Source organism: Cricetulus griseus, chromosome 6, assembly GCF_003668045.3.
Source record: "Cricetulus griseus strain 17A/GY chromosome 6, alternate assembly CriGri-PICRH-1.0, whole genome shotgun sequence".
In the NCBI taxonomy this organism is placed as follows: domain Eukaryota; kingdom Metazoa; phylum Chordata; class Mammalia; order Rodentia; family Cricetidae; genus Cricetulus; species Cricetulus griseus.
This window is the reverse complement of record NC_048599.1, coordinates 144,154,766-144,178,874: the sequence shown is the minus strand read 5'-3', so window position 1 is coordinate 144,178,874 and position 24,109 is coordinate 144,154,766. Positions and strand designations below refer to the sequence as shown.

General features: G+C 44.9%; 1 protein-coding gene across 2 annotated transcripts in view; it reads left to right on the top strand.

Annotated features, from left to right (window-relative positions):
- Positions 1-24,109, top strand: part of Slc25a25 (solute carrier family 25 member 25) — a 34,837-nt gene that overhangs the window by 3,426 nt on the left and 7,302 nt on the right. Inside the window, exon 1 of one of the 2 annotated variants that reach the window (XM_027423808.2) lies at positions 21,521-21,727. The exons of the other annotated variant lie outside the window; for it this stretch is intronic. Coding sequence (XP_027279609.1) covers positions 21,569-21,727 — 159 coding nt within the window. The 5' untranslated portion in view covers positions 21,521-21,568. Of the gene's footprint in view, positions 1-21,520; positions 21,728-24,109 lie in introns of those variants that run through there. 2 annotated transcript variants of the gene reach the window in all.

Here is a 24,109-nt window from a genome sequence, read left to right as displayed (position 1 = left end):
TTAATTTGAGGTATGGATTTAATATTAACTCTGATCTCTTCTAGCCTTAAAAAATATTTTAAGTTGGCATACCAAGTAATATGAGTCATTGCAGCACATGTATTTCATTAATACTTTTTTTTTATTCATCTCCCTCTCTCTCTTCCAGCTTTGAACAACTTAATTGTTATACAGCTTTGAGAAAGATTAGAAATGGTCCGCTTGCGGGGCATTGGTGGCGCATGCCTTTAATCCGAGAACTCGGGAGGCAGAGGCAGGTGGATCTCTGTGAGTTCAAGACCAGCCTGGTCTTCAGAGCGAGTGCCAGGATAGGCTCCAAAGCTACACAGAGAAACCCTGTCTCGAAAAAGAAAAAAAAAAGAAAAAAAAACCAACAACAAAAAAGAAATGGTCCACTTTATTAGTTAATTGTTCTTGGGGAAACATGTAAACATTAGAAAGAAAAACATTCCTTTCTATAAATAACTATGCCGTAGCAAGACATCTCACCTTATGCAAACCCCACCACCACTTCCTGTTGAATTCATTACTATTAGCTGTCTAAAGGAAAAGGCAGCATTGTTGTTTTTACAGAACTGGTAAGAGCCCTAGAAATGGGTGCCTGCTGTGGGATAAGTCTTGACAAACATGGTGCAGTTGGAAGCTGCTTCCTGTGGCCCCTGGGAAACTGCTCTGAGGTAGAGGTTTTTACAGGGATCAGCTGTGAGCTCTTATCAGCAGATGCAGTGAACTGGGGTCATGTGACTCCACAAAGCCTCTTGCTAGCTTATAACAGCTTGAAGTGAAGTTCTCTTTTAAAAATAAACCAGCAAGTTTTGCCTTCTGCCTTTGTTCCAGAAGAGACTGAGACAGAAAAATTACTTAAAATGGAAATGGGCGGAAAAATTCATGGCAGTCTGCCAAGGAAATTTTCTTTGTAAGGGACATGCAAGGAAGAAGCCGTCTTGGTACGAAAGGAAGAGAAGGGTTTATTAAAGAAGAATTAAATGATGTCACTGGTAGTGACTTTGGGAGATGACACTCAGCCTGGGCTAATTATAGCTTTGACTATTTCAGGCATTTTCATGTGACCAAACAAAATGTATGTCTTAAAACAAGTTTAAAACATAGGTTAGGACTTGGCAGTCAAGTAGAAAAAGAAAGCAGTTTGTTTTACTTGTGAACAGTTGTGTTTCTCTCTAGATAAGACTTGTGAGAGCTCTGGCTGGAGAGATGTCTCACCAGTTAAGAGCACTGGCTGCTCTTCCAGAGCACCTAGGTTCAATTTCCAGCACCCACATGGCACCTCACAACTGTCTAACTGCAGTTCCAGGGGACCCAACGAACACTTAAAAAAAAGACTTGTGAGCTCTCATGGGTCAAGGGTTTCATTCAGAACATTTTAGATGCTATGTTGTTTGCTGATCTAGAGATTTGTATGCACAGTTTGAGTTCTACAAAAACAAACATGACAGTAACATAATTTTACAAGGGAAGAAAAAGCCATCCAAAATGATGATGCCTTTAGTAGTGGTAGCATGGCTTCAGGTTAGGAGAGTGGCTGGACGATACTTAAGTCCAAGACACATTTCTCTCATCTTTAATGAAGGGAGATTCAAACCTGGACTTTGGGGAGAACTTGAGAAAGATGAGAGCTCCCCAGTGCTGAGGAGGTCAAACCCAGGGTCTTGTGCAACCTAAACAAGTGATATGCCTTGAGCCTCATCCACAGCCCCAAATGCCCATTCAGAACCAACTATGGTGCTTCTAAAGTACAGCTCCCAAGGTTATACCAAGCATCCCTGTCAGAGAGCAAGAGCCCCTTCTGCCCTGTATCTTTCTCTGACTTGTAGTATACACAGGAGGTAATCTCTGTTGACTCAAAATCATCAAATGAAGGATTGTTATTGTTGAGCTGCTGTTGTTTAACCAGCCAGCATCCCTAAACTTCCTACCTTCTTCACATTGCTAAAGCTAGACAGATTTAGATAAGATAGACTTGCCTATCAAAGAAAAAAAAGGATCTCACTTCACCCAGGCTAGTCTTGAACTTGCTATGTTGCTGAGACTAACTTTAAAACTTCTGATCCTTGAGTGTTGGGATCACAGGTATGTGCCATCATGCCTGGTCCAGGGCTTTGTGCACATTAGGCAAGCACTCTACCAAATAAGATACATTCCTAGTCTCCCCCGACCTGCTTTGGGTGGAGGAGACAGACAGGATCTTTTGTGGCCTTCACTGGCTCTGACTCAGTCTCAGAGTGCTATAGTTCCAGGTGTGAGCTTTATGCCCATCTAAGGAAGAGCCTTTGCCTTGGGAAGGGAACAAACATCATTGTGAATAATGTAATAGCCCATTAGTAAAAGATTAGACTGAGTGTATTTATTAAGTTGATTGTGCTATATTTTTGTCAAATTGATTATTGGCTCAAATATATGATGATGGGGCCAATTTGAAAAGTGGGTATATATTTGAAATTGAGCATAGAGGTACTGGGGAAGCTAATTGAAAAGGGTTGAGAGTTCAAGACTAGCCTGAGGTGCATAGTGAGTCCTTGCCTGCAAAATAATATCCCTAAAGGTGATACTTGGAAAGATGGACCATAGTAATGAGTGGGAACACCCCCTATATTTTCCTATTTTCTGTCTGGAAAAGTAGAGCTTCACAGATGCATTCCTTTTTCAGAGAGTCACATGGAAATGACAGAACCTGTGCTGGAATTCATTTATAGTAGGCCAGCTAAATATAGCTGTGGGCTAAAATGAGTGGACGAAACTATTGGTATAAAGCTGATGTCATTACACTAAGTGCATAAAATTTACCCATTTTCTATTAGAATTGTTTTTGTTTTGTTTTGTTTTGTTTTTCTTTCAGGATGTGGTTACTCTCTGTAGCCCTGGCTGTGCTGGAACTCACTATGTAGACCAGGCTGGCTTTGAACTCACAGAAATACACCTGCCTCTGCCTCCTGAGTGTTGGGATTAAAGGTGTCTGCCACCGCACCTGGTTTAGTACTTCGGAATTTGAAAAGTCATGCATCAAAGTCATGCAGTTAGTCTTCAGCTTTCCAATTGAAGTAGTATCTTCCTTGTGGCATCCTTCAAGGATGGTCATGTAACCTGTAACTTGGATCCTGTTAGTTTTTTGTTAACTGAGACCTATAGTCTTACATCAGCTATTCACATGCTGAAAACTGCCTTCAAGAACAAAAGAGCAGTCATGCAGGAGCCCTTTTGGAATCCAGAAACTAATATCTTTATATGAAAATGTCAAAATGAAACCCATTTTGTATACTGACTAAAAAAATGTAATAAAAATGTTGAAAACAGCCGGGCAGTGGTGGCGCATGCCTTTAGTTCCCAGCACTAGAGAGGCAGAGGCAGACGGATCTCTGTGAGTTCAAAGAGACCAGCCTGGCCTACAAGAGCAAGTTCCAGGACAGCCTCCAAAGCCACAGAGAAACCCTGTCTCGGGGGTGGGGGGGTGGGGTGGGGGGGGCGGGAGTTGAAAACTGCCAGTTATGGTGGTGTACACCTGTAATCACAGAGCTTAGGAGTCTGAAACAAGCCTGGGGTACATAGTATGAGACCTTGTTGACCTCTGCCCTAACACACATAAAACATTGGAAAACATGTATTAACTTCTCATGATGTCCTCTCCTCCTGCTAAAAGCTGTAGGTGTTCAAAGAACATCTCACATAATACACCTTACATACAATTTGTGGCTTCCTGGGAGTTAATAAATAGTAATAACTCAGCCAAGGCAAAGAAGCCAGGCAAGGGAAGAGCATGCATTTTATGGCTTGTCTATATAAAATTCCAAGTAGGATTATCCAGAGACTGGTGTTCTAATCTGGGAGGAAAGATGAACACACCTACGGAGATACCAAAAACTACTTTATTTCAAAGGGTTCTCTTGTATATCCCAGGTTGGCCTTGATTTTAAGTCTATAGCTCGTGATGACCCTCCTGAATTTCCTGCCTCCACTATGCTAGGAGGGCAGAAGTAGGCCACCACACCCAGTTAATTCAGTGCTGGGGATTAAACCAGGGCTTTGTGCATCATTGGTAAGCACTCAAACAGCTGTGCCAAATCTCTAGCTCTGAATTGTGCACTTCAAATAGTTGATCTGTGTGGCATATGACCTGGACTCAGATGTTTCTCTAGCTTGTTTGCTAGCTGCAGGACCATGGCCAGGAGGTCTGACCTTTCCAAGAATCAGTTTGAATATCGCATTTCAGATGCTGGTTGTGTGGCTCTGTGTGTGTGTGTGTGTGTGTGTGTGTGTTTTTCCAGATTTTGTCCACTTTTAAAAATGTGGAATTTTATTTCTTTTAGATTTTTCTTTTGTAGTTGCTTTCTGTTGCTGTGAAAACTTTCTAAAACCAACTGGGTAGGGGGGTGGGAGGATTTATTTGGTTTATGCTTCTTTGGTACAGACCATCATTGAGGGAAGTCAAATCAGGAACGTGGAGCCCTGGAGCAGAGACCACAGAGGCTTACTGGCCTTCTTCCTCTGCCTTGCTTCCTCAGCTTCAGGTACTTTTTTATACAGCCCAGGCCCATCTGCCTAGGGCTGGCACTGTCCTTGCCTATATAAATTAGCAATTAGGAAAAAACTTATGGGACAATCAGACAGAGACAATTCCTCAGTTGAGGTTCCCTCTTCCCAGGTGACTCTAGTTTGTGTCAAAAGTTCCAATATTCCAAGCAGCAGTCAGGTTTTTTCTCTTCACCCAGACTTGCCATGAGTCATGCTGTGACACCTGCTGCCTTCCATGATAAGAAGTCCAAGAGATCAAAGAAATGTCCCGCCTTATCCCAGCAGGTTTCAAGTTCTTGAGCAGCAGCACCTTTGTTCCTGTCCTACCCCAAGTGTTCCACTTCATGAACAGTTTAGTGCTGCATGGTGTGGTGGAAGAGCTGGCGTATGCGCATGGCAACAGATATTAAATCCTGACTCTACCATATCCTCTCTTAGCCTGTTTTTTTTTGAGACAGGTATTCTCTGTGTAGCCCTGGCTGTCCTGGAACTCACCCTGTAGACCAGGGTGGCCTCAAACTCAGAGATCCTGCCTCCAGAGTGTTAGGATTAAAGATGTGTCCCACCAATATCTGGCTAGCCTTCAACTTTTTTTTTATGTTAAGAATTAAAATCTTCTTCAGGTTTATTTTTATTTTATGTGTATGAGTGTTTGCTTACTTGCATGTACATATGTATGTATGTATGTGCATGTACCATGTGCTTGCTGGTGCCGGTGGATGCCAGAAGAGGGTATCAGATTGGGTTCAACTAAGTTGCCCAAACTGGCCTTGAATTTACTCTGTAGTTAAGGCAATTGTCCTCTGCCTTCCAAGTAGCAGGGTCTGCAGGTGTGAGCCACACCATACTGGGTCTGATGCATACCAGTAACTTTCCTCCTGTGGATTGTTTAAAAACATAATGCCTCCAGTTTGCTTAGGTGAAGAGTGAGTGAAAGGTGCAGTTTGGGTAATCAGTAGTAAAGGGGTTGTTGCTGTAGAGAATAGACTCATCTACAAGCTAAAGCAGTTTGGAAGCAGGTGTGGGTTCTGAGAAAGAAGTCTGAGCTTGTGAACTTTGGGAAGATTAAAATGAAGAAACCCTGAAGGACTAGAGTTACTGTTTATAAATGTGGGTGTCCATCCAAATATTTCATTTTTGGGATGGGGGGGTTCAAGACAGGGTTTCTCTGTGGCTTTGGAGGCTGTCCTGGAACTAGCTCTTGTAGACCGTCCAAATGTTTCTTGGGACACACTCACTGCACTGACTTACAAGTCTTTTGCTCTCTCATTAGCCTTGGGGTAGTCTTGGTTCAGTTCTAGAGATGACTTGAGGTTGAGAAGACAAGTTTCAACAGAGCTTAGTTTAAACCTCTGAAGATTTTACCAACCAGCTAGTGCTAGTTCTTTTTTTTTTTTTTTTTTTTTTTTTTTTTTTTTTTTTTAATTTTGTTTTGTTTTTGTTTTTCAAGACAGGGTTTCCCGGTAGTTATGGAGCCAGTCCTGGAACTTGTTCTGTAGACCCGGCTGGTTGTGAACTCACAGAGATCTACCTGCCTCTGCCTCCTGAGTGCTGGGACTAAAGGCGTGCACCACCACTGCCCAGCTTAACCAGTGCTGCTTTACGCTCATGGGCTAAGTCAGTAGCAGAACCCACTATTTTGATTCTGCCCAGTTTAGTTCAGTTACAGTCTCCTTCCTCCTGTGGGAAAGGAACTTGCCCTTAAAACTTTTATATATTGGACTAGGTACAATGGCACATTCTAATGACCCCAGCACTCAGGAAGATGCAGAAGTGCAAGTTCAAGGCCACTATGTATGAAAACAGATGAAAAACTTTACAGTGTCCTCGTTCAGCTTATGACATTGACACATTTGTGCATAATCCAGGTCAGCATGTTAAGGTCCTTGACCATGTTAAGGAAGCACCTCAAAAGGTAAGTACTGCTCTAATATGTGCAACTGGAAAGAGCTGAACAGTAAAGACAAGACAATGAGGAACAAAAGTTGTTCTAAAGATGCATTTTCCTTTAAAGCAAATAAATAAATGAGTAAGGCAGGCAGGCCTTCTCCCTTTTGTCTGGGTTTCCAGGAAGCAGGAGGTGAGTCCTGGCTCATTCTCCACTGGAGCAATAGAGAAGGAGGTGGCTGCTGTCCTTGTTGTTCCTGCTGTTCCCTAAGGGTTCCTCATTATTCTATCCACTCCTTGGCTTAACTTCTTCCAGCTTCTCTCCACCCCCAGAGTTAGAATTTTACTGAAACCCAAACACCTTTCTGGCTGAGAAAATTCTATCTAAAACCACTGAAATGCCAGTGGTGAAAAATAGTAGAGGAGGTTAGTTTGGGTTTTTTGTTGTTGTTGTTGTTATTGTTGGTTTTTTTGTTTGTTTTGTTTTGTTTTGTTTTTTAGACAAGGTTTCTTTGTGGCTTTGGAGGCTGTCCTGGAACTAGCTCTTGTAGACCAGGCTGGTCTTGAACTCACAGAGATCCGCCTGCCTCTGCCTCCCGAGTGCTGGGATTAAAGGCGTGCGCCACCAACGCCCGGCTAGTTTTGGATTTTGTGTCTTGCTGGGGATCAAACTTTGGGTCTTGTATATGCCAGGCAAGTGTTCTTTATACTGAGCCACACTCCTAGCCTGGGAGAGTAGTTTAGGTTACCAAGAATTGAAGAAACTGTGTGCTAGTTAAACCTTCCCTTTCAGTTTCGTGACATAGTTGAATCATCCATCCTATTGGGTAAAACTAGGGACAGTGGCCACCTTAGCCAATTCTGTTGTCCCTTTGCTCATCTCGACGTTCTGAAGCATTACTCTTGCTTTGTAGGTAGGTATTTAGAGTATTTAGATTTTTATTTTTTAATTTGATATGGTCTCACTATACCTATTATGCGGCCCAGGCTGGATGGAACTCAGGATCCTCCTGTCTTCACCTCCACCAAGCATTGGGATTATAGTTAGTTGTTCACAGCCATCTGTGCTGGCCAGCAATATTATCTTCAGGTGGACTTTGAACCCATAGGATATTAGATCAGGAATACATTTAGTTGTACAGTTTAGCCTCCATACTCTGCTTCCAAGGAGGTTAAATGGCTTATCCAGGACTCTGCAGAGACATTGGAGAGAGACATTCCTGTAGCACCCCATAGAACACACTGGAATAAAGCTCACTTTTTTCCATTTTTCTTTCCCATTGTAGGTCTTTTTTGTTTACTAGAGTTTCTTTATCTCTAACCTATAGGAAAAGGAAAATAGGACCAGAGAAGTAAATAGGTCCATAATTAAATTTATCTCTGATTTGTTTCCAAGAGGGGGTCTGGTTCAAACCAGTCATTCTTTGTTAGAATTCTTTCAACTATCCTTAACAGCTCTGCTGTCTGCAGAAGGCAGTCTCTGAGTAGATTCCTCTTCTGCTATTTGCTTATTTATTGCTGAGACAGACTCTCACGATTTACCCTGCCTGGCCTTGAGTACACAGATCTCTCTCTGCCTTTGTCTTCCAGTGTTGTGTCAACATTCTGGGCTCTTCTTGCTCTTGCTCTTGAGCCTGCAGTCCTGAACTGTGCCCAGTAAGTGGTCTTGGGAAGTTACAGTGGTACTGCACCACTGCTCTGTTTTGTTTGACTCTGCTGGGTTTTCCCGGTTGGCTGGAATTCCTGGGCTCAAATAATCCTACCTCTGGTTTCCAAGTGCAGGGCTTCAAGTGGTGCTACCTGATCTAGCCTGATCCCAAGCTTTGATCTTTAAGTCAGTTTTTGAGAAACAAAAAACACTGTTAATGGCAGCTCTGGGGATCAGATCAAATCCCAGGGCCTTGTGCAAACTGGCAAGCAAACACTGAGTCTGCAGGTTTGCCTCTCAACAGAGAGAGAGAGAGAGAGAGAGAGAGAGAGAGAGAGAGAGAGAAGAGAGAGAGAGAGAGAGAGAGAGAGAGAGGAAGGGTATGGATAGGAAGGTTTTGCTCATTTTAGGCATGTGAATTTTACATGCTGGCCTCAGTTTGTATCCACATTCTCTTTAGAAACTTGATAGATAATCTAATTGGATCGAGGACCATGTTTTTGGAAGAACATAGATTATGACATGTTTCAATGATGACTGGCCTCATTCTTGTTCTAAGGCTCAAGAGTTCTGTGCTTAAGATTGCTTAATTTTGTACACTTTTTTTTTTCTTTTAGAAATGAGAAAAAGACATCTTTGTTAAACAGGCATTCACCTTGAGTGATGGGGACTGGCTTTCCCCAGAAGGAACAAGCCATTCAGGAGCCTGTTCTCTGCCATAGTCAGGGGCTTTCTCCATTTCCTTCCTAAGATGCAGATAGGGGATTCCGTGCTTTTCATCACTACCACCTTTACCGCCTGAGTAGTGCCAGGGGGACAAGGGAAGGTTCTTCCTCGTTCTCTAATTGAGGGCTGAGTCACTGGCAGGAGGTTCTGGTCTGTTCACCCTGCCTTACATCCTGAAACTCTGACTCCCATAGGGTAGCTTTGTTAGGAACACAATTGAATTAGCTGGTTGATTCATTTCAGCCTAGACAGCTTCACCTGCTACAGTTGTGCCTCTAAAATAGTAAATTGTGACCATGTGGCTTTGAACTCCTGTGTCTTTCTCCTTGCACATTTTGTATCTTTTGTTTGTTGTTTTCAGTGTTCTGGTTTTGGTAAAAAAAAAAAAACAACAAAAACCTTAGAACAGTGATTCTCTACCTGTGGGTCTCAATCTTTTAGGGGTCAGACTACCCTTTCACAGGGGTCATTATTCCATATCCTGCATATCGGATATTTACATTATGATTCATAACAGTAGCAGAGTTACAGTTATGAGGGAGCAATGAAAATAATTTTATGGTTGGGGTCATCACAACATGAACTGTATTTAAGGGTCACAGCATTAGGAAGGCTGAGATTTGACCCATTTAGCTAATGGGCAGGGACCTTCCTGTGACCTCATTGGCATAATCAGTCCTCATTATGAAATCAGTCAGCCAAATCAACCTGGCTTTCTGTCAAACAGAGTCTGGTTTATTTCTTTCTTTCTTTCTTTTTTTTTTCATTTAAAAAACAGGTTTCTCTCTGACAACACATGTTCTGAATATTATGCAAAGATGAAAGCAATGCAATGATGAGTAGTAGGTGGTTAAATAGGTAGACAAGCCTTTGATTGAGGTGGGCACTGTCAGCATGAGCACAGGCACTCCTTTCAGTTTTGTTATGAGTCTTCCACGGGCTTCTGCAGTTGTCCTGTGTACTGTGTGAGGGCGTTCTACCCTGGATAATTCCTTGGGTGATTTGAAATAAGCCATTTGACTGCCTGCCACTAGATCCATCCATTCCCTTGGAATCTTTTTCCTAAGACAGACTTTCATCCATTCTAGTCTGTTTGCTAGGCTCTTGAAGTGTGGATTACTCTTGCATATGATAACTGTCATTTTACTGAGCTGCTGACATGTACAGGCTGAGGTGTAGGAAGCTGCCTGTACCAGCCCTGCTTTGGAGCTGGGTGGGCCTCAAACTCAGGAGCTGAGTGAAGTAGAATTAGGGTTGTGGTAATTGACAGGTAATCCAAAGAGACCAGTCATCTCCTCAGTGCTCTGATTTAGGTGCTTCGGCGTTAGAAATGGACTGTATTAACCACTGGGAAAGGAGATAGGCAACAAAGATGGAAGTATTTTAACCAAATAATGTGTGAAGCACACATTAAACCACAGTTGGTCCTGGTCTGTGCAGGTGAAGAGAAAGTGTGTGATAAAATACCCTTCAGCTTTAATCTGTGTGTGGTTATTTGAAACAGAGTGAACACTGGAGGGCTTGCCTTGATAGGTGCCTTCTAATGGCTTTGCCTGTGTTGGAAGCTAAACCCTCTTGAGTGTTCTTCCTTAAACCCGAATTGTGAGGTTTTCATTCTGATTGGTAGATCAGGAATCATTTCTGTGAACCTAATGGTGTGTTGTGACTCCCAGGGGACCCTCTCTAGCTCTACAGCTGTCTCCTCTTTGGTACCCTGCCCCTGAAAAAAATTCAGACTGCTCTGGTAGCAGCCTCATCCCTTTAATGTTGGGAGATTGCCCAGCTCCATTCAAGCAAGCTCTTCCTCTGCATGAGAGCCTGGAAACTCCAGGCAGGAAGCTATGGCAGTGCAACAATTGCCTCATCTCTACACATTTCTCAGGAAGCGTTGTCCTTTGAACCTGTTCAATGGCTTGAAAACATTGCTTCATGTATTCTTAGTTTTTTTTTCTTGTTATAGGCAGGAAGGTGTGAATCAGTTCCTGATACCTCTTCCTGCCTGGAAGCTCTGGTGTGTAAGCTCCATGATATGGAGAAGTCCATTCAATTAAAAGCCAATACCTACCGCATAAGGGAATTTTGTAGGTGGGAACCCCAAGCATCACTTTCTCCTTCATTTCTTCTGCCTTTCTGTGCCTAAACAGGGTTCAAGTTTATGAAAGGATTAACTTGTTAAGCTAGGGATGTGCTTTGGTAGATAGAGCACTTGCCTTCCATAGACAAGGCCCTAAATTCAATGCTCAATACCAAATATATATACATATAATCATATGTTTATTTAGGGGTCTTGGCTCTAGACTGGCCCAAAGTAACAAAAACAGTTCTATTAACTGTCCCCATTTTGCACATAAGAATATTGAATCAGAGATGGGCCTGGTGGCAAAGGCCTATAAATCCATCTTCTTGGGGGGTACAGCAGGAGAATCAATAGTTTAAGGCCTATCTGGGTATAGATTGGGTTTGAGGGCAGTCTGAACAAATTAGAGACCCCATCTAAAAATGAAGTTTTCTTTAAAAAGTACTGCAATATAATTCATTGATAGAGTCCTTGCTGGCAGAGACTCTAGATTCAGTTCTTAGTTTGGGGCGGTGTGTTTGTGTGTGTGTGTGTGTGTGTGTGTGTGTGTCTGTGTGTGTGTGTGTGTGTGTGTGTGTGTGTGTGTGTGTGTGTGTGTGTGTTGGGACAAAAAAGGACCAAAAAAAAAAAAAAAAACCTGAATCAGTAATAAATATTATTGATGATTTTTATTTCTTTGTTTTTTTGAAACGGGCTTCCTATGTGTGTCCCTGACTGTCCTGGAACTCACTCTGTAGACCTGGCTGGCCTTAGACTCAGAGATCTGCCTGCCTCTGCCTCCCAGATGCTGGGACTAAAGGCATGTGCCACCACTGTCTGGCCACAGCTCCATCTTTTAAGGGAATGAGTAGTGGTGGTGGTGTGGTGGCGCATGTCTTTAATCCCAGCACTCAGTAGGCAGAGGCAGGTGGATCTCTTGAGTTCAAGGCCAGCCTGGTCTACAGAACTAGTTCAAGGACAGCCAGGGCTGCAGAGAAACCTGTCTGGCAGAGAAAGTCAGCTGTTGAGCTGGCAAGATGGCTCAGAAGCTATCAGGCTTGGTAACCTGCATTTGATTCCTTAGGACTCACAAGGTGGAAGAAGAGAACCAATTCCTACAGGTTGTCCTGTGGACCTCGATGTATATGCCCTGGCACATGCCTGCCCACACATGTACATATACTTTATGCATAAAACAAAAAATGAAAAAATTTAGCTGTGTATGGTGGTGAATGCCTTTAGTCCCAGTACTCAGAAAGCAGAGGCCAGTGGATCACTGTTATTTGAGGCCAGCGTGGTCTACATTAGAGAGATCCAGGCTAGTCAGTGTGTCATAATAAGACTCTGTCTCAAAATAAAAAACAAAAAAGGCTGGAGAGATGGCTGAGCAGTTAAAAGCACTGGCTACTCTTGGACCTGGATTCAATTCCCACCACCCACATAGTGGGTCTCAGCCATCTGAAACTTTTGGGGATCTGACACCCCTTTCTAGCATCTGTGAGCAATAGGCATGTATGTGGTACACAGACATAGTGCAGGCAAAACACCCATACAAATTTTAAAAAGCTCAAGACCCCCTGTACTGGCTAGCTTTTATGTCACCTTGACCATAGGCTAGAGACATTTTGGAAGAGGGAACCTCACTTGAAGCTCAATTGAGAAAATACCCCCACTAAATTGGCCTGTGGGCCTGTAGTACATTTTCTTGATAGATGATCAATGGGGCCTGCTCACTGTAGGCAGTGTCACTCATGGGCTGATGGTCTTGGGTACTATGAGAAAGCCAACTGAGCAAACAATGAGGAGCAAGCCAGTAAGTAGCACTCCATGGCCTTTGCACCAGCTCGTGTCTCCAGGTTCCTGTTCTGACTTCCTTAGATGGATGGTGATTGGGATATGTTAGCTGAAATGAAGCCTTTCCTCAAACCCAGGTTGCTTTGGTTGTGGTGTTTGTAGCTCATCGTTGGGGTTTGCCTAGTGTTTATAAGGCCTTGGATTCAGTTCCCAGAATGCTTAAAAAAAAAGTCCTTAGCCCAGAGTAGGGTTCGGGGTAGTGGCACATGCCTTTAATCCCACATTTAGGAGGCTGAGGCAGATGGATCTCAGAGTTCAAGGCCATCCTGGACTACAGAGTGAGTTCCAGGACAGTCAGGGCTACACAGAGAAACCCTGCCTTTAAAAAAAAAAAAAAAAAAAAAAAGCGCTTCACCCTATTTGGGACACCAACAGACCTGGCTACTCTCACCCTTGGTTGGAGAGCTTCTTTTCGTAGTGGACAGCGGTCAGCAGGGAGATTTGGAGATTTGGACCCCCAGGGTGCTGATAAAAAGAGACTGAGTGCCCACCCCTAAACATGATAGTCACCGGTGCTCAGGGGATATCTTAGGAGCGTAGGTAGAAAGAGCTAGAGGATGGGGTGCTGGGACAGGGGGCTTCTGCTTATACCTGGCAGTGAGGATCAGGATCTCCTAGCAGCTCAGGTTACCTCTCAAGACCAAACAAGGTCAAGCCTGCCAAAACCCTGGTATAGATAGTCTTCAGGCCCCACCCCACATTGAAGCTTTGCTGGCCGTGGAGAATTGCTGGGAAGGGGCAGTCACTTTTTATAGGTTTTCCGTGTTCCAGTTGGATGACCCCAGAGCTGTGTATCTCTGAGCACCACTAACTGGAGTTAGTGGGTTGTTAAAAAAAAAAAAAAAAAAAAAAAAAGATAGGGTGTGTTGAGGGGGGGCATAAGTTTGGGGAATTAAGATATTTCTTTGGATACATTTATGGAATTCTCAAAAATAAAGGACAATTTACAAACTAAGTTAAAAAAATATATACAGCAGAGATGTGTGTATGTGTTTGTATGTGGGTTTATGTGTATGAGTACTTCTTACATATCCAAGTTTACACAATAAGCTGAAAGTGGAACTGCATTTCAGAGGGCAGGAGCTTTAGGAAAGCTGTTATCTGTAACTAGATTTCTTTTCTAGGGGTTGTGGCAGTGAGAGAAGCTTAGGTTCCCCATCCTTTCCCAAGAATTTAATGAACTTTGGGGGGGGGGTTTGCATCTTTTAATGTGATTTTTATGTCTGTATATATGTGCATGTATATATTTGTGGGCACACATGTGAAGGTCAGAGGACAACTTGAGGGGGTAGGTTCTCAGCTCTATGGATCCGAGATGATACTCACATCAGTGGGCCTTGGCTAGTGCCTTTACCAGCCCAGCCATCTCCCCAGCCTTGGACTTGTATCTTTAAAATAGAATGATGAGTCACCTTTGTGAGGGATGATAGTTGGTCACTTGTGTTTGTCTGCTATTAAACTAAAAACAACTGAAGATTAATCATGGTCATTTGCCCAGCTAGTGGACAGATGTAAATCCAGGGCCTGGTTCGAGGGACTGGGGTGGGGTAGGTAGATGTAATCTCAGGAAACAACTACCATGTAGGATTGCTTTCTGCTAGGTTTGATCATGGGAGGGGAGAGTGATGCTAGGTGACTTAGGAGGCGTTGCCAAGGACCCTGGATCACGTTAATTGTGGTGAGTGGCATTCAGGAAGCTACCCTGGGGAGAGCGGGAAGTTGTCTCCAAAGATGAGCCTGCTCTGAATCTGCAAAATGAACCTTGTCTGTACCTCCCAGCGGACTAGCTAGGCTGCAGGCAGGAAATACTCCGCCTGTGATTGGAGGGTTGGTGGTCGGATAATGAACCCGGTAGTGTCGGCAGAGGTGATTGGCCAGGTCCTGCTGCAGTGAGAATGCAGACTAGATGCTGTGTCCTGGGTTGCGGAATGAGCGAGGACGACTGAATGACTGGGAGCCCCAAGTTGTTTCCGTCTCCAAGAGAGGTCTGTCTGGATATCATTTTTTTTGCATAAAAAAAAAGAACCAAGCCTCTGATCATCCGCCACCTGACGAAGTGAGTTTTGATTGAAGTAGCCCAGCTGCTCTCCTTATTGCTAGCAGCCAGGGAGGCTCCCTAAGTGAGCTACTTCTCAGGCTAGGCACGAGCGAATTTGAAAAAGCAGGAAACAGCCCCTGCATGTAGAGCTTCAGCCTGGGAACTCCCAGGCTGCTTTCCAGACAGCTGTGTAGCTAGAGACCTTGGTACTGCGGTCACATCCCTAAGAAGTGAACAGCCGTCAGCAGTGGCATTTGGAGGAAGCCGGGACGCTACAGATGCTGTGGCATTTTCTGTCTAGCTTTTTCCCTAGAGCTGGGTGCCAAGACTCCAGAGAGGGCACCGATCATGGAGTCAAAGGCATCCAGACCCCTGCTCGGGGAGACCAGATGTCCACCTTTTTGGGGAAACAAAACGGAAGGGCTGAGGCCACGGAAAAGAGACCCACCATCTTGCTGGTGGTCGGACCTGCAGAACAGTTTCCTAAGGTAACAGTACCTTCAAAAGGACCTTCTAGCTTAGGGGCTGAGCTGGGATCATTTTCCTGGAAGGGGAGAAAAAGGAGTGTGGGAGGGAGAACGTAAAAAAAAAAGTTTGGTATTGGAGAAATGTTGGGTGATGAAGACGGCCATAAGATTTGGTTCAAAATGTCTGTCACCACTGTAAACTTCTTTATCCACTGTGATTGTCCCTGCCTGGTCATTGAAAGGTTTATTTCAGTAGATTAGCCTCCAGGTTTGTCTGTTTCACTAAACAAGCCATTTGAAAGGGTGAACTAAAGTCCATTGTCTTCATTTATCCAGGGTGTTGAGAGGACAGTTGAAAGAGAAGATTCCTTGAAAGGGGACAGGTTTTTTTTTTTTTTTTCTTCAAGACAGTCTCACTATGTAGCCCTTGGCTACTCACTCTGTAGACCAGGCTGGCCTCAGCTTGTAGAGATCTGCCTGTCCCTGCCTCCTTGATGCTGGGATTGAAGGCGTGCACTAAACCAGGCTAAAGGGGGCAGATCTTTACATCTTGTGAGCTGTATGAAGGTCATATTCCCCTTGCCTGATGGGTCATGATTAGTTTACCTGAGGTCCCAGAAGAAGTTCAGGGATGGGGCTGAGTCCCGGGAGAGCCTGAAGTCATGGAAGAGTAGAGGCTGGTGACTCTTGAGTTGACCACAGCCACCAGGGTCAGCCAAGTGTCAGGGCCCTTTGTACTTGCATCCAGTCCTCACAGGAGCCAAGGTAAGTGACAGCACTCCCCAATTAGAGGTTGGAGCAGAAAAGTTAAGTAATTTGCCCAAATTACTTAAGGGGAGGAACTTGACCCCAATCTTTCTGGAACCTTGTTTGCTTCCCTTCAGAAAACTGTTTAATGGGACTGTCTGAACTCTCACTTAGAATAGACTGGGACTGTCTGCAGCAGGTACAGCCTTATTCAACCCATGAGGTTTGTTCCTGAATTTTCTTCTCAGTCAGAGGGCAACAAGAGTCCTAGTGCTTGGCATATAATAGATGTGCCCAAGATGTCACATTGAATGTCAGTGTGTTTGTCTAGCTTGCACCAATAGACAGGACTTTACTGTGACAAATTTTGCATTAGTTGAGCATTGACATCAAGGGGAGTCCTTAGAATGTGATGATGAGTTCACCGTTGTCAGGGTCTTACAGAAACTGTGTCCCACCTGAGGCATTTGAGCTTACTGTTGCTACAAGAGGGTGCCACTTTCTACCTCAGATCAGGAGTAGTGGTGTGCTTATTTTGTAAGAAACCATGCTGAGCCCTGCACATCTTCTGTCCTGCACTGTTTAAACTTTAGTAATCAACTGTTCTACTTCCTAGCTTCCTGTGGATACCCTTGCCAGGTTTGCCTCGAGGGATTGCCTTGGGTATGACTTTCTAGCCTGGCCTGCAGAGACGCAAGTCGTCTAGTGGCTCTGTTTCTGGAGGGGAAATGGGTTGGTAGGCTTCATGGGGAGGGCAAAAGGGAGGTCAGAGCAAGAGAGCACCTCTGAGCAGTGTAATGAAGACTGGAAACAGCGTTTACACTGCACCAAGTGCAGATGGATCCGCCTCCACCTTGCTCAGCAGGAAGCCCCCTGCAAGCTTGGGAAGCAGTCTGGAGAACCTTTAGTTCTCGGTCGTCCACTGCACTACTGTTTCATTCTCACACGTAAATATGTGTTTGTGAGTCGGGTTCCTGCAGGCTCTTATTATAGGAACTGCTCCAGTTTCCTCTTTATCTTTGTCTCACAGTTAATCCGAAAGTTGGGAAAGAAAGCCATTTGTCTGGAGTGGGAGGTGCCCTTGCACAGTAGAGCTTAGATCCTGAGGGGCCCTTCAGGATTGTTCTCATTGTGTGTGTAATTACCAAGTGTAGGCAAGTTTCATTGGAAACCTGCTACGCTGGGCTGTCATGGCAACCTGATCATAAAAACGACAGAGCAGCCAATGAGATTTTGAGAGCCTTGAGGGTGGAGCTTACCAGGCTCCTTCACACAATACTCCTGGCTTGGTCTGAGTCATTGCAGAGGAGCAGTGAGTTACTTTCAGACCCAGTGCTACACTCCCAGAGGCACACTGTACCTGCCCTCTTAGTGTGTCCCTGTCCTTTTGGAAGTTCCTGCTTGGGGGATTGGGCATGTGATGGAGTGGCAGGATGAGGAAAGCTGACGGTGGTCGTGGTAGATCAAAGTGGCAAGATGCTCATGAAAAGAACTGCTTCTTTACCTATTAAGTGAAATTTGATGCCACTAGTGCTGCTGCCATTGTTTTCATACATTAGTCATAGGAATGGGCATCAGAGCACAGGAAACAGATCTGGGTCGCTGAACTAGATAGAGTGAGGGAACAGCAGACAAGTGCACGGTGTGCTGTCGTCTGGTCCCAAGGGCCATGAGCTGCCTTGGAATAACAAGTAGGGCCCGAGTCTGCTGCCTGTGCCTCATGTGTGGCTCACATTTGCAATGTGATGTTGCTCATGGAGTTTAAGTGGGCTTCCAGGTCTTTCCTGGAAACTGGGCTTTCAAATCTTCCTCCTGTGGAATTGGCTTTGTGTACTGTTGTAAGTGGCTGTTGTAACAGAAACTTGGCCCTGGTTGTAAGCCTGAGTTCTGTCACCCATAGGCTTGGGGACTTGGGCAAGCCAGGTGATTCAGCAGGGAGGTTTCCTCTAGGCAGAGAGGACTGAGATGGCTGTCTGCAGCACCTAGTGGCCTACAGTCTGAAGTTCCAGGACACAGCATTTGCCTCAAACATCAGGCACCTAGAGATAGACTCTTTCTGGAAGAGTCCATTTCTGTGTTGAAGATGGAGTTCTGAATTATAAGGTGGGTGTTTAGTTAAGCACCAGGCTTATTGTGTGAAGACCTCTGCTTAACTTTGCTTTCTTTCTGGGAATAAGGTGTGGGCATAACAACAAAGTCTGTCTGCTTGTGTAGCCCAGGCTAGTCTCCAACTTAGTCTCCTGGGGATATAGAGTCAGATAAGTGCCACCATGCTTGGCCTCTGCTGAACAGTCCATGTTCAAAAGAAAAATGTTCCAAGGTTTCTTAAGCTAAATAATGATGGTGTTTCAGTTCTGTAATGCTAGCACTTGGAAGGCCAAGGTAGAAGATTCTGAGTCCAGGACCAGCCGGGGCTACATACAGAAACTGTCTCAAAACCAAAACCAACTTACGTTGGACCTGTAGGTGTGTCTCAATTGTAGAGCACTTGCCTAGCACTCAAGGCCCTGGATTCAGTCCCTAACTAATGTTGGAATAGAATTGATACATCATTGTAAAAAGGTATGTTGACAGCCACTTGCAGAACATTTCAGAGAACATTCCTTGCCTCTTCAAAACTATTGGTCTGTACAAGATAATGACCTTTGTTATAGTAAAGGAAGTTTCTCTTTAGTTAATTTCTACTATATGCATATGTATATATGAGCATTTCATATGTATGTATGTTTATGCATGGGCATGCCTGGTGCCCTTGGAGGCTTCAAGAGGCTATTAGGTCCCCTAGAACTACAGTTACAGATGAGCCACCATGTGAGTGCTGGGAATTGAACCCAGGTCCTCTAGAAGAACAGCAAATACTCTAACCACTGAGCTATCTCACTAGCCCGTCTGTCTGTCTGTCTGTCTATCTATCTATCTGGGGTTTTTTTTGAGGGGGGGACAGGATTTCTCTGTGTGTAGCTCTGATTGTGCTAGAACTCACAGAGATCCGCCTGCCTCTGCCTCTCAAGTGCTGGGATTAAAGTGTTTCACCACTACCACCTGGCCTTTATTATGATTATTATGATTATGATTATTATTATTATTATTATTATTATTATTAGTGTGTGTGTGTGTGTGTGTGTGTGTGTGTATGTGTATGTGTGTAGGTTGGAGGATGACTGACAGGCATCTGTTCTCTCTACCATGTGTCCCAGGTATCAAACTAAGTGGTAGGCTTGGTGGCAAGCAGCTTTACCTGCTGAGTTATTTCATCAGCCCTCACCCAAAAACTTCTGGCAAAACCCCATTTGTGAGTCAAGCAAGAGGTGAGGGCCAGGGCATGCAGGGTCTGAAGCTATAGGCTTCTGTCTTTAGGACCCCAACAGTAGAGTTAAGATGTGTGTTAAAATAGCTCCAAAGCAGAATGTTCTAGATTGGACAGTTTCAGAGATGGCTGAATCTGAGCAGGAATCTGCCTGGATATTGCCTCCTCATCAGATCCAGTTCACACCAAGGTCTGGACTTACAATCTTAAGTCTCAGGAAACCCAAAATGCCTTCTCCTTTGTTAGATTCTGTTTCAGTGTTATACACAATGATACAACAGTATCTTAGTCTAGAATCTTAGCAGCTTTATTCTATGTCCTGAGTGCTGAGATTAAAGGCACATATCTTCACAAATTCTTAACAAAACACTTTGGAGTTGAAAGCCTTTAACTTTTGCTGATCACCAAATGGTAACTATCCATTTTAATCCCTCCCAGAAGTGACAAGGCTTAGTCTATATTAGGAAGGGATGAAGGGATAAAGGATATGCCTTAGAAGGAATGGGGGTGGGACTGATCCTGCCTGTCATAGTGATGTAATCTCACCCTCAGCAACTCTCATCTGTAGGGAAGGAAGGAATGGGTAGAGAGCGCAGGCTGGCATGTAGGGAATGATGTGTCTGGGGGCTGGAGAGACACCTCAGCAGCAAGAGCACGTGCTGCTGCTTTTTCAGAGCACCCACACCAGGCTTCTTCCTACCATCTAGCTCCAAAGAATCCAGTGCCTCTGGCCTTCAGGACATCTGCATGCAAATGGCTTGTGCACAGCACACCACACACACCCAAATGCAGTTAAAAATAATGCAATTTAAAAATAAAATCAGAAATCAGATCCTCCTTCCAGAGGTCTTCTGTCTTCTGAAAGTGTGGCTCTAGACCTGGGCTGTCAATGGATTTGGCAATAATGGGATACATTACAAATACAACCACATGACAAGTATTTGTGTAGGTGAGGGGTCCAGTTTAATTCCATTCTCCCCCTCTCTTCTTGCTGGTGAGTAAGCCTTGTGCTAGTCATTTTATTAGCTTTTGAGATTAGTGTTTGAGTCTTACACTGTAGCCCAGGTTGGCTTTGAACTCTCAACAGTCCTTCTGCCTGCATCAGTCTCCCAAGCACAAGCCTGAGTTACCATGCCCAGCAACCAATCAGATTTGTGTTGCTGTGAAAGCAGTTTCTGGAGGAAGGACTTGTTTTGGCTCCTGTTTTTAACCCATCATGATGGCCAGGAGGCAGAGAGAGGAGAGAACAAGCTTTCACCCTTTCACCCTTTCACCCTTTACTCCATCTGGAGCCCCATCCTGTCCCGGGTAGGACCTCTCTCCCTCTCCGCTTAGCTAGTCTTCTCTGGAATTACATGGACACACCCAGAGGTGTGCTTTACTCATCTCTCAGGCACTTCCCAGAGCCTTCAGTGTGGCTCACAAGCATTCTACCTCTAAGCCTCCATCCCACCCCATTTTTTGAGACAAGGTCTTAATATGTAGTTTAGAGCCTCAAAGAGGAGATCCTCCTTCAGTCCCCAAAATGCTGGGACTGTAGTTTGAGCCATTATGCTTGGCTCATTTAATTGTAGTTGATTTTAAAAGGCTTCAGGGTGGCACAGCAGAATTCTTAAAGTTATGATCAGACCAGGTTTTCAAGTGCTCTGAGTGGGCATGGGCTTTGAGGACTGTGAGTCTCACTCTTCGCTAACCCCAGTGATTGATAGAAGTGGTTCCCAGGTACTGTGTGCTTGTGGGTTGTAGGGTGTGTGTTCCAGGAAAGCTGGGGATGTGGCTCTCAGATTCCTCTCTCAGTAGCCTGGGTCAGTTCTTAATGGGCTGTGATTCAGCCTCTATTTCAACTGAATTTTCAGTGGGAATTATTTACTAAGAGGAGAAAGCTGCACATGTGACGCATTTGGGGACCTTGTATGAAAACAGACTGTTGGCTGTTTGTTTATTTTCAGGGGTTGACAGCCAGGGGTGAAGGTTTGTTTGGGCATGGGACTACAACCCTAGGTAGTGCCTGCTGCCTGGGCTCCAAGAGTTAACATCTGTAAGCAGTGACGTTAGTACTGATCTTTGCTCCTCTGCTCTTGAGCAACCTGATACTGCCAGCTGCTGGGACCTGTGCTCATTGGCTGCTGGTTTCACTTACAGTGGGCGGATTTTTTTTTTTTTTCAATTAAGTAAAAGGGCAGGACTTAAGCAGCTAGTGACAGCTGAAGCAAGGTATATCTTGTGCCACTTTCCTGGGAACTCCAGCATTTCCCACTCTTGACTTCTGCCAGCACTTGCTCCCATTGGTGCCTGAGCACCCAGTCTCACCAGCATGCTCTGCCTGTGCCTGTATGTGCCGATCATTGGGGAGGCCCAAACTGAATTCCAGTACTTTGAATCCAAGGGGCTTCCCGCAGAGCTGAAATCCATCTTCAAACTCAGTGTCTTTATCCCCTCGCAGGAGTTCTCCACCTACCGACAATGGAAGCAGGTCTGTATGCTGAGCCAGTGTGGTGAGGGGCAGCAGACAGGGATCGGTTTTGAGTGAAAAGATGAATGGTACCTAGGCATGACTTCCCTGCCTAGAGGAAAGAATGTCTGAAATGTAGGTGTTTGCCCAGCCCTCTGTGTCTGTCTGTGTCATATCATGGGAATGACTGGTCTTTGTGTACTTTCCAAGAAAGGCTGGACCTGGGAGTGAAGGCACTTGTAGGAGGTAGAATCTCTGGTAGGAGCCCTTCTCTTTGGCTGAGGTGGGGTCTCCTAAAATGTACAGGGTTTCGGCAAAGCCTGGCCTGTCTCACTGCTTGGGCAGTTCCTATGACTCTGGGGCCCGGGCTAAAACACCGGAGTAGGAAAAAGGCAGGATATAGAGGGCAGCATTCCCTCCTGGACTTTTAAATGTTTAGGTGCCCCCAGGAAACAGGATAGTAGCAGTGATCCTAGCCCCTGTATGATGGGAAACTGAACCATGACTTGGGAGTTTACTTTGATTCACTAAAATCCATGCTGTCCCCCAGTACTGTGTTGATTTGTGGATTGCAGAATGGAGACACAGTGGGTCTGAGTAGTTGTAAAGGGGGAGGAAGTCTGTCTGTCCATCCTCCCTACTTTTTTTTTTTTTTTTTTTTTTTTTAGACAAAGTCTTTGTTATCCTAGCTGACCTGGTACTCATGGAGATCTGTCTCTGGCTCCCTAGTACTGAAATCAAAGCCATGTGCCACCACACTTGGCATTTCTTTCTTCGCATAGGGTCTTGGTGTGTAGTTAGAATGGCCTCAAACTTGCAGCATTCCTTCTGCCTCAGCCCCTCTAGTGCTAGGATTATAGGGGAGCACCACCCTGCCCACAGGTATAGAGCAAGTTCTTTGAGAATGTTTTAAAAATAGGGTACAGTTAGCACAGTTGTGGGTGGTCTGTGTCACAGGGCATCACCCCAGGACAGATTACTTTGGTGGCAGGCTACCTGGGGACTAGAGAGTGTTCTATATGCCTCTTCTCTAAATGGCATATACTTTTTCCTTCCTACCTGAAATCTGGGATAGTGATCCTTGACTAAGAGCACAGATGTTAGCAAGAAGTTAACATAATCCCAGCTAGTAGATAAGACATATGCTTGCTCCATCTGTCCCACATACCAGCTTACCCCTCACACTGTTGGGTCCTAGGGAATCTATGTCTGCCCCCCTCAGCCCCCAAATAATAGCTAGAGTGCTAAGTAAGAGGGAAACCATGATGGCCACTTTTGGGAGTGTGAGCCAGCCAGTCATCCATCAGTTTTTAAACCCTAGCCAGCTCAAAACACTTGGATTTAGCATGTTGATTTTTGACTAGTGAGTAGATTTGTCCATAAGGAAACCAAGGGATGTTTGACTTAGGAGATTCTCTTGTTTTGGATTCAAAATGCCTCCTCCAAATACATAGTGTAATTTAAAAGCCTTTCCTCCCACCCCTCACCCCTGTGACAGGATCTCACTCTGTAGCTCTGGCTGGCCTGAAACTATTTGTGTAGACCATCCTGGCCTTGAATTCACAGATGTCCACCTGCCTCTGCCTCTGCAGTGTTGGGCACTCACCACCACACCTGGCTAAATGTAATTTTTTTAAAAGTGCTACTGAGTTGGAATGATCCATATTTTCCCATGAGTTCTCAAGTTCTTGAGATGAACTTTTAGGGTGACAGTAAGATCTGAAGGCAATTTGGAATGCATGTGACAGTCCTGCCCATGACCTCCTGTGAACATCATCTAAGTGCTGTTTCTTGCTTTGTAATATGTGGGAAAGCATAAGCTGTACTTCCTAGAGCAAGCTGCTGAAGAGGCCTCAGTAAAGCCTTTTGCATATCCCCTACTGCCTTGTATCCAGCTGCTGTTGCAGCTGCCAAGCAAAGCTAACCTAAGACAGGTGCTGCCAAGGGACAGAGTCACTTAAAGCCTTTAGGTCACTTAACTAGTAAAGAGGCCTGGCCTTCAGCACCTGGTTGGGAATCTGCAGTTGGTTATATTTGACGTCTCTGAGACCAGGGGCCGGACTTGCAGTGCCTTCATGAGCCCAAGAATAGTTGCCCTTGGATCTTCTGCAGCCTCCAGAGTGTTCCTGGCAACATATCTGCCAAGTAGGCATTATCTGTGCCTTCACTCGGGTCACCAAATTATTATTGGGCTAGTGCCACCACAGGAGATGGAGGAAGTAGCAGAGTTCCAAAGGGAATCTGGATTCTAACACTATCCCCACATCTCAGCAAGGAACCCGGGGCTAAAGTCTGGTTCCAGGGACAGCCCTGCAGGGGGAGCCAAGCTGGACTTGGGGATGCTTGGAAAGGGCAAGCACCATACTGCCCTGCTGGCCTCTCTGAAGGCTTCCTCAAGGGAGT